This window comes from Dermochelys coriacea, chromosome 10, assembly GCF_009764565.3.
Source record: "Dermochelys coriacea isolate rDerCor1 chromosome 10, rDerCor1.pri.v4, whole genome shotgun sequence".
In the NCBI taxonomy this organism is placed as follows: Eukaryota; Metazoa; Chordata; order Testudines; family Dermochelyidae; genus Dermochelys; species Dermochelys coriacea.
In genome coordinates this window covers 31,943,567-31,958,450 of record NC_050077.1, presented here as the reverse complement: position 1 = coordinate 31,958,450, position 14,884 = coordinate 31,943,567, and the positions used below count along the sequence as shown (strand labels likewise).

Below are 14,884 nucleotides of genomic sequence, written 5' to 3'. Positions count from 1 at the left end.
CAGTGGTGCAGCAGAAACCAGTTGCCTCTATTCAAGCAGCAGAGCAGTGGTTTTGAAAATGTCAATGGCATCTCCAGCCTAGTCTACATTAGAATCGCTGCAGCAGTGCAGCGAGAGTGCTGCTAGTGTAGATGCTCTATGCCTCCGAGAGAGAGCTGTCCTGGCAGTAGCTATGTCCACACCAGCACTTAAGTTGCTGTATCTTACATCCTATATGGGGGTAGCTTTTTCACACGCCAGTGACTTAAATTATACTGAAGTAAGTGCTAGTGTGTACAAGCCTTCAGTGTTGCTTAGGCACGTAACTGCCTCATGAGGTGCCTAAGTACCCTTGTGAATCTGGCCTTTAGCCCTTTAACTCTTTCCTGCACCTCTTGTAGGCTGTGAGTGCTTCACAGCAGTTTTGATACCTCTCTATGCTGCCTCTGTTGCTGGTGTGTCAGCTATCTCAGGGTGGAGTTTGATGCTGAGGGCAGCTAGTACCTGCGCTGCTACAGCTGGAAGAGTGTCCTTGTCCCCACTTTTACAGACTGGGCTTTCTTTCTACTAAGGAACCTGGGTGGCTGTTGGCTTAGCAACTGCAGAAATCAAACAGGAGCATTCGAGGGTGGTGTGGCTGGGGACAACAGGCAGGGAAGCAGAAGAATCAGTCAGGCTGGGTAGGAGATGGATTTGTCACTATACTTATGAACCTCCCTCCTTAGCCCCCCATGCTTGAAGGGTTCTAGCCGTGTAGACTCTCATTGCTTTCAGCTAGGAGTTAAGAGCCCTGCCCTGAATGCCTACAAAACAAGTCCAATGTCACTCAAACTCCAGAGGAGCTTGCTACTGCTGGGAGTGAGCCTGGCTCTCTCAGGCTAACTGACCAGACCAGACATCCCATCTTACTCATTTCATTATAACAAAGCACATTTATTATTAAAACAGCTTCCAAACCAGCACCACCACCCCAGCCCGGTTCCAGGCCAGAGCCTGGGGCTGATAGTTAATGAAAGCACAGGCCTTACCAAGAGCCCATTCCTGGCCAGGCTACCCTCACACTTCTATTCTGCAGCAGCTTGCTCTCTCTCCATCTTCTTGTCCACAACACTCACACATTTGTTCCCTCGTATATAAAACCTCAGCGGTTTCTGTGCCCACTCTCCACCATAGCTGACACCAATTCTGGCTGCAGTCACCAGAGCCTGCTCTCCCGGTGCTTCTGAGCCAGGCTCCATCCACATTGTTGCGTCATGAGCCAGGTCCTTTTGGTCAAAGCTCTTGTTAATAGCAAGCGCTTGACAGAGCTTGGAGGGCCCATTGCACAGCTGCCAGTCCTTCAGGGGTTTGGCTGATCCTTTCCTCCGAGCACTTCGCAGCTGCCTCATGGTGTCCAGGCCCTGCAGAGGTTCCAAGGACCGGAGCAGGACTGCAGCCCCTTCCCCTGTGGAACAAAAAGAACTTACATGAGCATGGGCTCTCTACGGGGACCTCTCACCACGGGCTGGCTGGGCCATATGTTACTCTGTGCAGGGGGTTGAGAGCAATACACAACTAATTCCAACCCTCAGAGAAATCCTACACACCTCCCCATCCTTCTATTAACTGGTACCCATTGGTCAGCTGATCAACTCGAGGGACAATAGTCTATCAATGGTACTGCGCTCCAGTATAGCATGCCTTATATTCTTCTGTGTATTCATCCCCACCACACCCTGTGAGTGCTGTTAGCCCTGTTTTATCCATGGGAACTGAGGAGCCAAGGACCAGACTTTTAAAGGAGTTAGATGCCTACATGGAGCGGGGCCTGTCTTAATTGAAATCAATGGATGTATGAAAATCACTAGGAGTTTAAGTCCCTCTAAACATCTGACCCTTAGTGACTGCCCACGGTCACACAGGAAGGCTGTGGCGGAGCAGGGAAGTGAACGACTAGCTGCCAAACGCCAGGCTTGTGCTCAGATCATAAGACCAGCCTTCCCAGATTCCAAGGCTGAAGTGATCTCAGGTCAGCTTTGTCACAATCACTGATTGGGGAGAAAGAAAAGGGCAGCAAACTCCCTTCCCCTGCTCTGACTGGCCAAACTCTCCTTGGCTCAGTCCGTTTCATCTATAACCATGCATTTCAATCTCCGGCCAGCTTTTCCCTGACCTCCTTCCTAGCATTAGTGTTTAAGGGAGTGACGTGGGCTGAGTTCCCTCCAGGAGATGCTCAGAGGTTCACAGTTTTCCTGTGTCAGCACAGCACTCTGGAACAACTGCCACATGTGAGTTCAAGGGTGGGGTAGCTGGAGCAGCTCCCCAAAACCCATAGATTTGTATTCACACACCACAGGGCTGAGTGTACCACCTCCAACCAGCCCTGGAGAAGGGGGATCAGGACACAGCAAACTGCAAGGGGGCACTTGCACTCTAACCCCTGACCAAGGGCTATAGTCCATAGAACTAGCTTAGAGGTATTTTACTGAACAGTAACGCAAGAAGCCTGCAAGGTCTATACCCTATGAGCTATCTGGTTTAAGCAGCATAAGGCTTTCAGCCTTCACCCTAACAGCCTTCACATAAGTGAATTGCCCAACAGTGAGTTATAACAGTAACAGATAACAATGAGTTATTGGGGAAGTGGGACTAGTTTGCTTTAGGGGATTTTTGTATAAAATGACACCAGGTACCACAGACAATCAAACTGATACAAACTTTGGATATTGTAGGACAGAACATTTGCAAATGCACAACCTTGTCTTGGCAATGAAACTGACATATATGATAATATCAATAATGTTAATGGGATCATTCATATACTAACCTACTGAATAAGGACACCAGACGTTATTAGGGTTAAGAAGTCAGTTATGGACCAAGTGGACCTGGCCTTTATATGAATATTCATGGCAGCCTCCAGACTTATTATAGGCCCAGTCACCATGTAAACCTCAAGATCTTGACCACAGGATTCGCTTGGCATGGAACACCACCTGTTTCCTACCACTAGGACTCTATGAGAAGGGTGTGAGTATGTGTCAAGGATGGTGCTGGAAACCAGCTTGGTTTTAAATTACAGCTACTTTCTCATTTGGTTCAGAACATTTGTATTTTTACTAATTGTGCTAATACAAATATTTAAAGCTTTGGTTTGCCCTTAGTGCAGAGGTGGGCAAACTACGGCCTGTAGGACTGACCTGCCCAGCCCCCTCAGCTCCCGGACAGGGAGGCTAGCTCCTGGCCCCTTCCCCTCTGTTCCACCTCCCCTGTAGTTATGCTGCCGCACGGGCAGCATGGCTTGCATCCGCCCACCTCTCAGGCTTTCCAATAAGCCTGTCCTGCCACTTTGAGCAGCATGGTAAGGGGGCAGGGAGAGACGGGGGTTGGATAAGGGGCAGGAGGTCCTGGGGGATGGTCAGGGGACGGTTGGATGGGGTGGAGGTTCGGTGGGGGGCAGTCAGGAGACAGGGAGCACGGGGGTTTGGATAGGGGGTGGAGTCCCGGGGGGGCAGTCGGGGTGGGAAGTGGAAGGGGGCAGATAGGGGCCAGGCTGTTTGTGGAGGCATAGCCTTCCCTACCTGGCCCTCCATACTGTTTCGCAACCCTGATGTGGCCCTGTTGGATTAAAAGTAATAATTAATAAATTAATTATTTTTGGGAAAATATGGTCCAGTACAGATCCCGAATTTGGCTTGTAGTATTAGAAAGAAATAAGTCTCTCAGCTGGTTCTCTCAGCCTGCTGAATTTGTGCTAAGTGAAGCAGCCCTGTTAGTTTGCAAGGTCTGTGCTAACTGTAGAAAAACATTCAGAGACAAAAGAGTTTGTCCTAAAACTGATAAGATAACATGTTACAAATGTGTTTTTTCTGAATTCAGGAATAAGATTTGTTGTTCCTCCACTTTTATATTCCTATCTTGCTTTTTTCTTTTCATGTGTGACAAGTGGCATGGATAGATTCATTGGAGTCTGTCATGCCCAATGATTTGAGAATAGTTATGTTAAGTGAAATAGGATGTGATTGTAAATGTATGTTTGAATGAGTAATAAAAGGTTGAAGTGCGAGCCTAATAAATAATAACTACCCAGGAACATTCAGCTGATGAATGCGCAGGATGGAGATAACCAAATGACCCCGTAGGGCAAACTGAAATCCACCCCCAACTACCCCAAGGACGGAGAGCATGAAGAACCAAAAGATCAAAGAACAAGATTACAAGCTGTCACTGCTGTGCCATCTGCACGACGGACTATCATTTTAAACGTGAGAACAGTGATTGATTATCACTTCAAATCTGAAAACAGCATGACGAAGCAATCCATGACCTATGGATTTGAATGAGGATGAATTCCTATAAAGGCAGACCCTAAAAACAGAACTTTGAGTCTGGTTCTGCAACCACCCTCCAAGAGCATCAGATGCGCATCTGACAAGACTCGGCTCCATCCTCATGTCCAGGCCAGTGGCTTGGCAAGAGCAACTCTAAGGCTGGTAATTATAATAACAACCTTGCAGAATCTGTGTGTGAATGAATGAATGTGTAAATGAATGTGAAATTGAATGGAATGTTATAGCTATAACTGACTGCTTACTATGATTCTTTCTGTATTCACAATAAATGAGGCATTTTGCCTTATCCCCTTTAATAAGATCCTGCTAGTTTTTGTTTTATTGGTATAACAGCCCTTGGGCCAAGAAGTTTGCCCACCCCTGCCTTAGTGTGTCGTTGTGCACACTGAGGTTCCCAACCAGACCCAACTAAATCTGAACTGTGTCGTGTCTGGTTCTGAGATTAGAATCTTTCAACACTCAGAGAGTTCATTAGTGACTAACTGGAAATTCTTAACAGTCAATAGAGTCAATAACCAGCCAACAAATTAGGTAACAGAGCCCCCAAGGCAGAATCATCTGGAGACCTGTGGGAAGTAAATGCAGCCTGCCCAAAATGGGGCCTTCATCATGGGGCAGAGGAAGGCTCTAATTCCCCACAGGATTTCTGCAGCTCCGACTTGGGTGCTGCCCTCCAGTCCGTACCCTGAAAAAGAGAGGCACAGAGAACTGACTGGTCCCCCTGGCCCTCATTAGTGCAGGGAGCTGTAAACACAACACTCCCTGTACGGCTGGCCACCCAGGGACCCCTCATCTCCAACATCTGCAAAGCCAATAATGCCGACTCCACAAGAATCCTCTCCCCTCACACACACTCAAGGCAGCCTGAACCATCTGGAGCCAGTCAGGGCCTAGTCCTCAATCGCCTGCTCTCACAGATGCAGCAATACCTTCTCCCTCAGGAGGCCCAGAAGGGCCTCCAATTGCTGTTCTAAATATAATGCTGCGCTCTGATCCCTAAGACAGTAACACTGGCATAACGATTGTGTGTCCCAGGAATATCATCCATGCCAGAACTGTGCCACTACTACTATCAGTTACGAGACAGTTCTGACCCACCCAGGAGCAGAGCAGCCACAGATCAAGCTGTAGAGCTAGAACCAGTTGTCAAAAAGCCGTTCCATCTTCTCTACCTCAAAACAGGATTAATGGCAAATTTCTCAGAGTGCATTTATACCCCACTCTTCCCACCCTGCATGCCCACCTCCTGACCTGCTGCTACAGAAAAGATGAATAGCCAGAGGACAGGTCAGATTCAGAGCTTTGGACTGATGAATCACGCTGGCACTAAGTGTGAGTCAACAATGCAATGCTGTTGCAAAAAAAAGCAAATACAAATTTAGGTTGCATTAGCAGACACAGCATGCAAGTCACAGGAAGTGATAGTACTACTCTACTTGGCACTGGTTAGGCCTCAGCTGGAGTATTGTATCCAATTTTGGTCACCAGTATATAGAAAGGATGTAGAGAAACTGGAAAGGGTCCAGAGGCGAGCAACAAAGATGATCAAAGAGATGGAATGCAAGCCATACGAGCAAAGGCTGAAGGAACTAGGTATGTTTAATTTGGAAAGAGGAGATCTAGGGGGGATATGATAGTGGTCTTCAAATACTTGAAAGGCTGCCATAAAAAAGATGGAGAAAAGTTCTCTCTTGTGACAGAGGGCAGGACAGGAGGTAATGGGTTCAAACTACAGCAGAGCAGATTTCGTTTGAATCTCAGGAAAAACTTCCTGAGGCCTGGTCTACACTGCGGGGGGGAGAACAATCTCACTTATGCAACTTCAGCTACGTGAATAACGTAGCTGAAGTAAACATACTTAGACCTACTCACAGCGGTATCTTCACTGCAGAGTCCACTGCTGCCGCTCCTCTGTCGACTCTGCCTGCACCTCTCGCGGTGCCAGAGTACAGGAGTCGACGGGAGAGCGCTCAGGGGGTCAATTTATCACATCTAGACTAGACGTGATAAATCGACCCCTGCTGGATCGATCGCTGCCCGCTGATCCGGTGGGTAGTATAGACATACCCTAACTGTAGGAACAGTAGGCCAATGGAACAGACTGCCTAGGGGGGTTGTGGAATCTCCTTCACTGGAGGTTTTCATCTGTCTTGGATGGTTTAGACAACAAATCCTGCATCTTGCAGGGGGTTAGACTAGATGAACCTTGCAATCCCTTCTAACCCTATGGTTCTGATTTTGAGTACTGCAGGAATTTTCCACTCTCTTCCCTGTTTCCATTCAGACTCAGACACACTGGCTCTCCTGTCCTTCATGGGGCACAAGTGTGACCTGAGGAGTCATTGGGTCAGGTTCCCCGTTGCCCTGCACATTGCACAGAGTGAGTGTGAACCCACTCTGCACTAGTGTGAATGACACGCACGGTGCAAAGCAAGAGGCGAGCCCAGTGCTGTGCATGGAGTAGCTTCTGTACTTGGGGATTACATCTGATGCTCTGCAGGGCAGATCACAGACTGACTCCTGCACTGGCTTCTGCAGAAAACAGAGCCAATGGAAATAAATGTTTTGGCCCATGAGAAATGTGTGTGAACAGGACAGGATCCTGGGGTGGGGAATGGCAGCCTAGCCCTGCACCAACAGCAGATTTTGGCAATAAAGCCACCATAAGTGGCCACAGGAGCTTCACAGCAGCACACAAAACCCCTTCAACATATGGATGGCAGGAGAGAATGCTTCAAAACTCCAATCATCCGGGAAATGCCGTCACTGATCTTTTGGTATCTTAGTCCATTCTCAGGACATTCTGGGAAATCTCACTCCTTACAGACTTTGCATCCAACACATTTTCTTGAACTCCTGCAGCTCTTCCCGATACTGGGAAAACAGCCCTGAACAAAGCAGTCTTCCTCAAATACATAATCCAACCCTAAGTGGAAACGAGAGTGCTACCAGGATGTTTTCCATTTTGATGGTAAGGAAGGTTCTGTCTGTGACCCTGAGTGGGCGAGCAGAGAGCTTGGTAGACCAGTTGTGTGCATGATTCCTACACATAACACTCCCTGTGCTGCTGGCCACCCACAGAATTCTTTAACTCCAACATATGCGTGCTCAGTAATGCCAGCTCCATAATAATCTCTCCCTCACAAGCTCCAATCAGCTTGAAACATTTAGAGCCATTCAGGGCCTAGTCCTCAATGCCTCGGTCTCTCAGTCCAGCAAAGGCTTCTCCATGGCACTTCCTAGCTTCATAATAGTCTCTGATTTCTCTTCATGCTCTACATGAGTCTAACAGAGCACCCCCTAAAATTTCTGTCCGCGGCACAGCAGGGTGTGTTTAGTAGAGAACACAATTTGCTGAGTTGTGGTGTGCGTTTTGTGTTGGACTCATGATGTCTCTTTTGCTCTCCATCCAGCCAGGTAAAGTCAGCAAAGCGATTTCTGACAGACATTAGCAATTTGTTGCATTTCCGTTTTGGGGGTGCCTAGGACATGCTGGTCTTGCAGCACAATCCCTGAAAGCTAAGCATTCAGACGAGGGAGCTTTCCTAGCTTACCCTCAGACGCGCTCAGAGACAGAAATTCAAGCAAAGAAATTCCAAGCAAATACTAATTACACCAGCTCCTTTTGTTCCTTGTTAGTGACTGTGGTCACCATCCGGAATCAATCTACATTCCTTGGGGATTTCCTTAAAAACAATACTGCTTTTACACAGAGATTGCTGAGGCTCAGGTCGTCCCCTCCACTAACATGAACAATGGGGTTTGAACCACATGGCGCTCCCTTAGGGCAGAGCAGGGTGTGCTGCCTCTGAGAGATCCCCTGGAAGCTCCTCTATGGCTGTACCCCATTGGGACCAGCACCCACAAGCTGCAGTGGCAGATGAGAGGGGGAGATGATGAGAGCCAGGCACTGCAGCACAATCCCTGGCCGACCTTATGGGTACCTTGCTGGAAGTTCATGCTGGGTAGCAGGTCTTTCCCCCACTGTGAGTCAACAGCTACTGAAGACTCAGACAATGGCAGGAGAGCTCCTGCAGAAGAGTCCACAAGGCAGAAGGTGGGGGCCGTGTGGCTGACTTCTGCCTCCTCCCACTTTTCTTGTGGATCCCCAGGATCTGGGCAAATGGGAACCCATGTCCCCAGTCCTCACTGCACTTAGCAGCTGCTTTTCTGGACATGCAGGATGCTCTCGCCCCCAAGCACATGTATTTCCCCCCACAAGAACTGATAAACCCTTCGAGGCGCTGTGCCTGCCAGAGAGCTGGAATCTCCCCTCCCTAACCCCATGGCCACCTCAGCCCACACACCCTGGAGCCCTAGCTCCATCAGCTGGCTTTGGTATTTCCTTGGCATCCATTTGTAGAATAAGAACATAAGAACATCCATACTGGGTCAGACCAATGGTCCATCTAGCCCCATATCCTGTCTTCCGTCAATGGCTGGTGCCAGGCGCTTTAAATGGAATGAACAGAAGGGGGCAATTATGGAGTGATGCATCCCGTCATCCAGTCCCAGCTTCTAGCAGTCAGAGGTATAAGGACACCTAGAGCATGACCATCTTGGCCAGTAGCTACTGATGGACCTCTCCTCCATGAATTTATCTAATTCTTTTTTTAAACCCAGTTATAGTTTTAGCCTTCACAACACCCCGGCAATGAGTTCCACGGGTTGCCTGGGCGTTGTGTGAAGGAATATGTTTGTTTTAAACCTGCTGCCTATTAATTTCATTAGGTGATCCCTAGTACTTGTATTACATGAAGGGGTAAACAACACTTCCCTATGCACTTTCTCCATACCAGTCATAATTTTATAGACCTCTGTCAGATGCCCCCTTAGTCGTCCCTTTTCCAAGATGAAGTCCCAGGCTTCTTAATCTCTCCTCATAAGGAAGCTGTTCCTTACCCCTAATCACTTTTGTTGCCCTTCTCTGTATCTTGTTCAATTCTGATATATCTGTTTTGAGCTGGGGCAACCAGAACCGCACACAGTATTCAAGATGTGGGCATACCATGGATTTATACAGAATGAGAGCAGGCCATCTACACTGCCTATTCATCAGTGGTGCAGGCCAGAGCAGCTCACTCCAGTGTGGAGGTGCTAGCTATTTACATCATGTGCCTAAGCAAAAAGCCCAACTCTCAACACAAGGAGTAGAGTCAAAGACAGAGATAAAGCCTGGAATCCCAAAGCAGTGAAGATGCCAGTTCTGAATAGTCGGAGACCAGGAAGCTGTAGTGGTCAACACCTCCAGGAAGTAGCAACCTGCTCTTTCCCAGGGAATAGCTCCAGCTCTTATTCATGGACATACCTTTTGGCTGCTAGCGAGAATAAAATACTCCTTCCTTGATGACGCTCTGACTCACCACTCCTAAAGTGTCTCCTTTTATGTGCTTGTCTGCAATACGAAAGCTACAGGGAAATGCATGCATAGTGACACAGAGGCTCTGGGTGGGGAAATATTGGTGCCCTGGATTTTATCAGCATATTCATCCAGATCTGGCAGCAAGGCAGCTAAACAGGCAAGTTCAGGAAAAACTAGATGCAGGAAAGCCAAGGAAAAGCTGATGTAGCATCTAGGATAAGACGAGAGCCCAGTGTAACTCCTCTGGGCACAGGGAAGGCTGTTTGTATTAGGGTTATTTTGCTGTTGCCGGAATATATTGTATATTCAAGCACATTAACAGGTATCTGCCAGACTTTTCAATAAACTTCCTCCCATTCCCTGCCTATAATTTCTCCAGCAGCAGCTGTGCACTTCCATCAGAACACAGAGTAACTAATTCCTGGGATGGGCTGGGAACCTAGCCCAGCAACGTGCAGACCATAAACTGGTAAAGCCCCATATGAAGCAGATTTAGATTGGTCCAGACCCTCCCACAGAGGGTTTCATTCTCTCATCAGAGTGATAAAGAGCATCTGCAAATCCCCATTGACTAGTTATGTTTTTATGAATCTAAAGATATAATCAAGATACACGAAAGCACCAAAATTTGAGCTCATCTGAACAAAGCCTTCAGCAGTTCCAGCATCCTATACCGTGACTTCTTGTTCCAAGGGACAAAATGGCAAAGCATCAAAGAATCCAAGGCTGCCACTCACATGCTTACAAAGCTTCTTGTCTCCAGCCTCCCACTGGCCTGAGCAGCCATTGCCAACATTCTACCTCTGAGCTGACAGCAAACACTGAGGTCATCAAAATACCAGTGAGCTGGAGGAACTGTACTAACTCATGAGAATTATGGGGATGAATGTAACAAACAACAAACCTACAACCGCCTTTTGAGTGGGAGGGCCTGGGACTCTTCCACTGAGTCATTTAAGCTCCATAACTCTCCATATGAATATATATAATTGCTGTTAGACCAGAAAAAAAACAAAAAACAGATCCCACTGAAAGCTTGGGACCCTGCCTGGATAGTCCAGAAAGTCATTGTGTCAAATGCTCTCCTGTCTTTGTCCATTTCAGGAGGTACTGTGGCCAAGTCTACAGTAGGAGAACGTTGCTAGTTCAACTATATCATGGTAAAATACTATAGGCATAATGGTACACTAGACCAGCAAAGCATTCCTATCGTGGAGTAAAGCTGTACTTCTGCACGTACGATTCACTACGCCCTCATCCCAATCCCCTGAGCAAAACAAGCTATACCAGTAAAAGCGCCATTTTGCTGGTACAACTATGTCCACACAAGGGGTTTTTGCAGGCACAGCTCTGTTGGTCGGGGGTGTGATCCCTGACCAACAGAACTGCACCAACAGAAGCCCCTACGATAAACACCCATATACCGGCATAACTGACTTTTACCAGTATACATACTTTTCACAGAATCACAGAAATGTACGGAAGAGTCCTCAAGAAGTCGTCTAGTCCAGCCCTATGTGCTGAGGCAGGACCCAATAAACCTAGACCATCCCTGACAGGTGTTTGTCCATTCTGGTCTTAACCTCCAAGGACCGGAATTCCACAACCTCCCTTGGAAACCTATTGAGCTTAACTATCCTTAGAATTAGAAAGGTTTTCCTCTTATCTAACCTAAATCTCCCTTGCTGCAGATTAAGACAATTACTTCTTGTCCATCCTTCAGTGGACAGCACTTAACTTATTTGAAGACTGTTATCAGGTCCCCCCTCAGTCTTTTCTCAAGACTAAACGTGACCACATTTTTTAACCTTTCCTCATAGGTCAGATTTTCTAAACTTTTATCGTTTCTGTTGCTTTCCTCTGGACTCTCCAGTTTGTCCACATCTTTCTTAAAGTGTTGTGCCCAGAAATTGACACAGTGCGCCAGCTGATGCCTCCCCAGTTACCTCCTCTGTCTTACACATGGCATTCCTGCTAATATATCTCACACTGATATTAGCAGTTGCAAAAAAGGCTGATTCATATTCAATTTGTCCTCCAAGATCCTCTTCAGCAGTACTACCACCTAACCACTTATTCCCTATTTTCTAGTTGTGCATTAGATTTTTCCTTCCTAAACGTAGTACCTTGCACTTGTCTTGGACTTCATCTCATTAATTCTAAATATACTAATTCTCCAATGTATCAAGGTCATTTTGCTGCTTTGTAGCACAAGACTTGGCCTTACAGAATATAATGAAAACAGTGGAGAACTCTTGTTCACATTACATTGTAATAGTCAGCATCCAGTACCAGTTCTACAGGACCAGAGTCCTGTCCATGCTGAGTTCATCTTTGGGGCAGCTAAGGAAAGCAGCCATGGGGGGAACGTATCTAAGCTCTAAGTCACCTCTCTTGGCTCATGACCCTGACCTAGCCAACAGCCAAAATGGCCCCCAGTGTAATTTAAAGCAATTTAGGGGCTCTTTTAAATTACATTTGCTGCAGCAATCCCATGGGGCCTCCTATGCCCATCCCATCCCCAACCCAACATATGCCCTACCTGGAGGGGGCTTTGAGGGAACAGGTGACACAGGATCACCACAGCACCTTGCCCCCTGCCCAACAAAGCTGCACCCCATTCTCACTGTGCCAAAAACTCTATATAGGGACTGCTATTCATCCAGTCCAACTGGACCTCCATCGTGGCCCGTGTAGCAGCACCAATACCTGAAGTAACCGCTGCCTGTTGACAGAGGTCACACTGGGCTGCCTTCTCCTCCTTTTCAGCAGCACAGGCACTATGAGATAGGCTAACAATGCATTTGGGGGGTTCCTAGGAATAGCTGCCTGAAGTTTAAGCAACAGAGAGTGAGGGCTTGTCTACACTAGAGAGTTGTACTGCTTTCGCTGTACCGGCCTAGTTAAAGCAGTATAGCCCTCATACTGTGAGCACATAATATCAGTACAAAGGTGCTTTATTGCAGTACAGCTATTCCCACACGGGAAGGGGAAGAACTTTACTAGGATAAAAGTCACCTTTACACTGCTCACTGTCCACTCTACCAGTGTATCTATTTGGTTAAATAAATCAATCATCCCAACCAGAAATAGTTCTATAAGTGCAGCATTCAAGGGCAGACCAGGCCCAAGAGGCTGAGACAGCAAGGTAGTGACATCCTTAAGGGGGATGAGTTCAGGTTGTGTGCGAAGCAGCAACTTAACTGTGTGTTTCCTGGCTTCTTCACATAGGAGTATGGGAATAGAAAGAGCACAGAGAACAGGAGGCACTGTTACGCAGCAACAGCCTTAACTGCACCTTAGCAAAGTTCTTTGTAAGTGATTTCCATATTGTAGTTCCAGTTAGCTTAGAGAAAATGAGAATTTGTTCCCGTATTGCCCAGCTCCTTGCCAGACTTTCCTGTCAGTTCAACTTCCCATGACTCTCTGCAGTTAGGGATTAGGTCATTCCAATTGTTATGAGTCACACTGTGTCAGACTCAACAAGATCACTGTTTGATCATTTAATGAGATTTTTGTTGTCAGTGGAATGGCTCCAAGAAGTCCTCCCACTGCTCTCATTCAAATGCACCCTTGGGACCCTTGGCACAAAGCTGAACTTTACTGAACCCATTAATATTTTATCATAAAAGTTTGATGCTACAGGTTAGGGGGGCTGAAAGTACTTTTGACTCGTTGTTTCAAACTGACCTTCCTACACCTCAGTTTTCCTCATCATCAATTGGCGATGATGAGAATTCCCCACCTGACAGGGAGCTAGGAGCTGGAGTTCATCTATCTTCGTAAAGTACATCAATGTCTTTGGAAGGAAGGAACTGAATGAACAATAAGTTATTGTTTTTATAATAATCATCTCTTTGTTTCATTTCATCAAGCCCTCTGTCCTGAGCACTCCCTGAATTAAGGGAAAAAGGAGTCTGATAATATTTTGGGGGAGTCTTTTCCTAAAATGAAAATATCCTGCACTGAAAAGTTTGTTCTATTTTTCACCTCCCTCATCCTTCACCTCATAGAGCCTTGATAAAGTCAGAGATTTCAACTTTGGCAAATTCCCAGACAGACACAGCCCAAACAGGTTTGGTTTATTATTGTTTCACTTCAGATGGAGATACAGCATCCTCATTAGCAGTAACAATCAAGATGGTTGAGAGATTCCAGAGTTTTCTCTGAAGAAGCTGTGACAGCCGTTCTCTCTGTACAATGTACATAGGAAAGCCCTAAGTCTTTGTTTAGGATTCTAGTCCACTGCAGTTTGTTACATATGTTTTAAGTTTTTAGAAATCTCCATGAGGTTAGCAGAAGGCGTGAATCCTCAACAGAAAGAGCTGGGGAACAAGAAAGGGAGGAAAATCCCAGCAGGGTCATCCCTCTCTTAATTCAGAAATTGACCTAAGATATCCTCCAGTGCCACAGAAGAACACCCCAAGAGGTGCACAGTGTAATACTTTGTTTTGGAACAAGTACATGCAGCGATGAGAGACAGCCTGCTTAATAAATTTTTACCATAACTCATAAGATCTAATACTAACTCCATAAACTGCAAAAACTGGCTTGAGCAGTCTCCATCTTGGAAACTCCAAGCAGAAAACTTGCCTCTTTTTCCCCAATTGCTCCCATTGCATTTGGCAAAGATTGGTTCTTCTCCCCTGTCTGTAATGTTTGTGATATATACCAGCTCACGCAAGTCCTGCGTGCATTTTGGAAAAAAGAAAATCCCAAGAAAATGGAGAAAATCCATGCTAGTACTGATATACAAACAAATAAGTGACATGCACGACTGTTCAGAATACCAAGGAATCAATCTGCTGTCCCACTGATGAGAACGTTAGCTGCATTCACTGAACAGCGGAGCCAATTTTAGGAAAGGAGCAGTTTGGTTTTAGAAAAGGAAGTGGATGACAGATGGTATGCTCATCTCTAGATGGTGGATTGAAAAGAAGCTGGAGGGAAGAGTCAAGCATGGTTGGACTTTTCTTGATTTGGAGAAAGCAGTCAAAGTTCCTAGGAGTCTGCGGATGTCTTTACTACAATTCTATGGGGTGCTGGAGGACCCTGTCGTGTGAGGGTTCCATGACACCTTTCAGTGTAACAGAGAGTTTTGAGGTGAAGGTTTGGTCCATTAGGGATCAGCACTTAGTCCTTTACTATTCATAATTGTGATGGACTTTATAAGTAAGAAAATCCAAATGGAAGATGGTAAGGAGTTGATATA

The 14,884-nt window shown here is 46.5% G+C and overlaps 1 protein-coding gene across 9 annotated transcripts in view; it reads right to left on the bottom strand.

Moving 5' to 3' along the window:
* Positions 1-891: 891 nt before the first annotated feature.
* MPG (N-methylpurine DNA glycosylase) overlaps positions 892-14,884 on the bottom strand; it is a 46,565-nt gene continuing 32,572 nt past the window's right edge. For all 9 annotated transcript variants that reach the window (XM_043493560.1, XM_038418245.2, XM_043493555.1 and 6 more), the window contains one exon: positions 892-1,423. In XM_043493560.1, the coding sequence (XP_043349495.1) occupies positions 1,044-1,423 (380 nt within the window). In that variant the 3' untranslated portion in view covers positions 892-1,043. The remainder of the gene's footprint in view (positions 1,424-14,884) is intronic.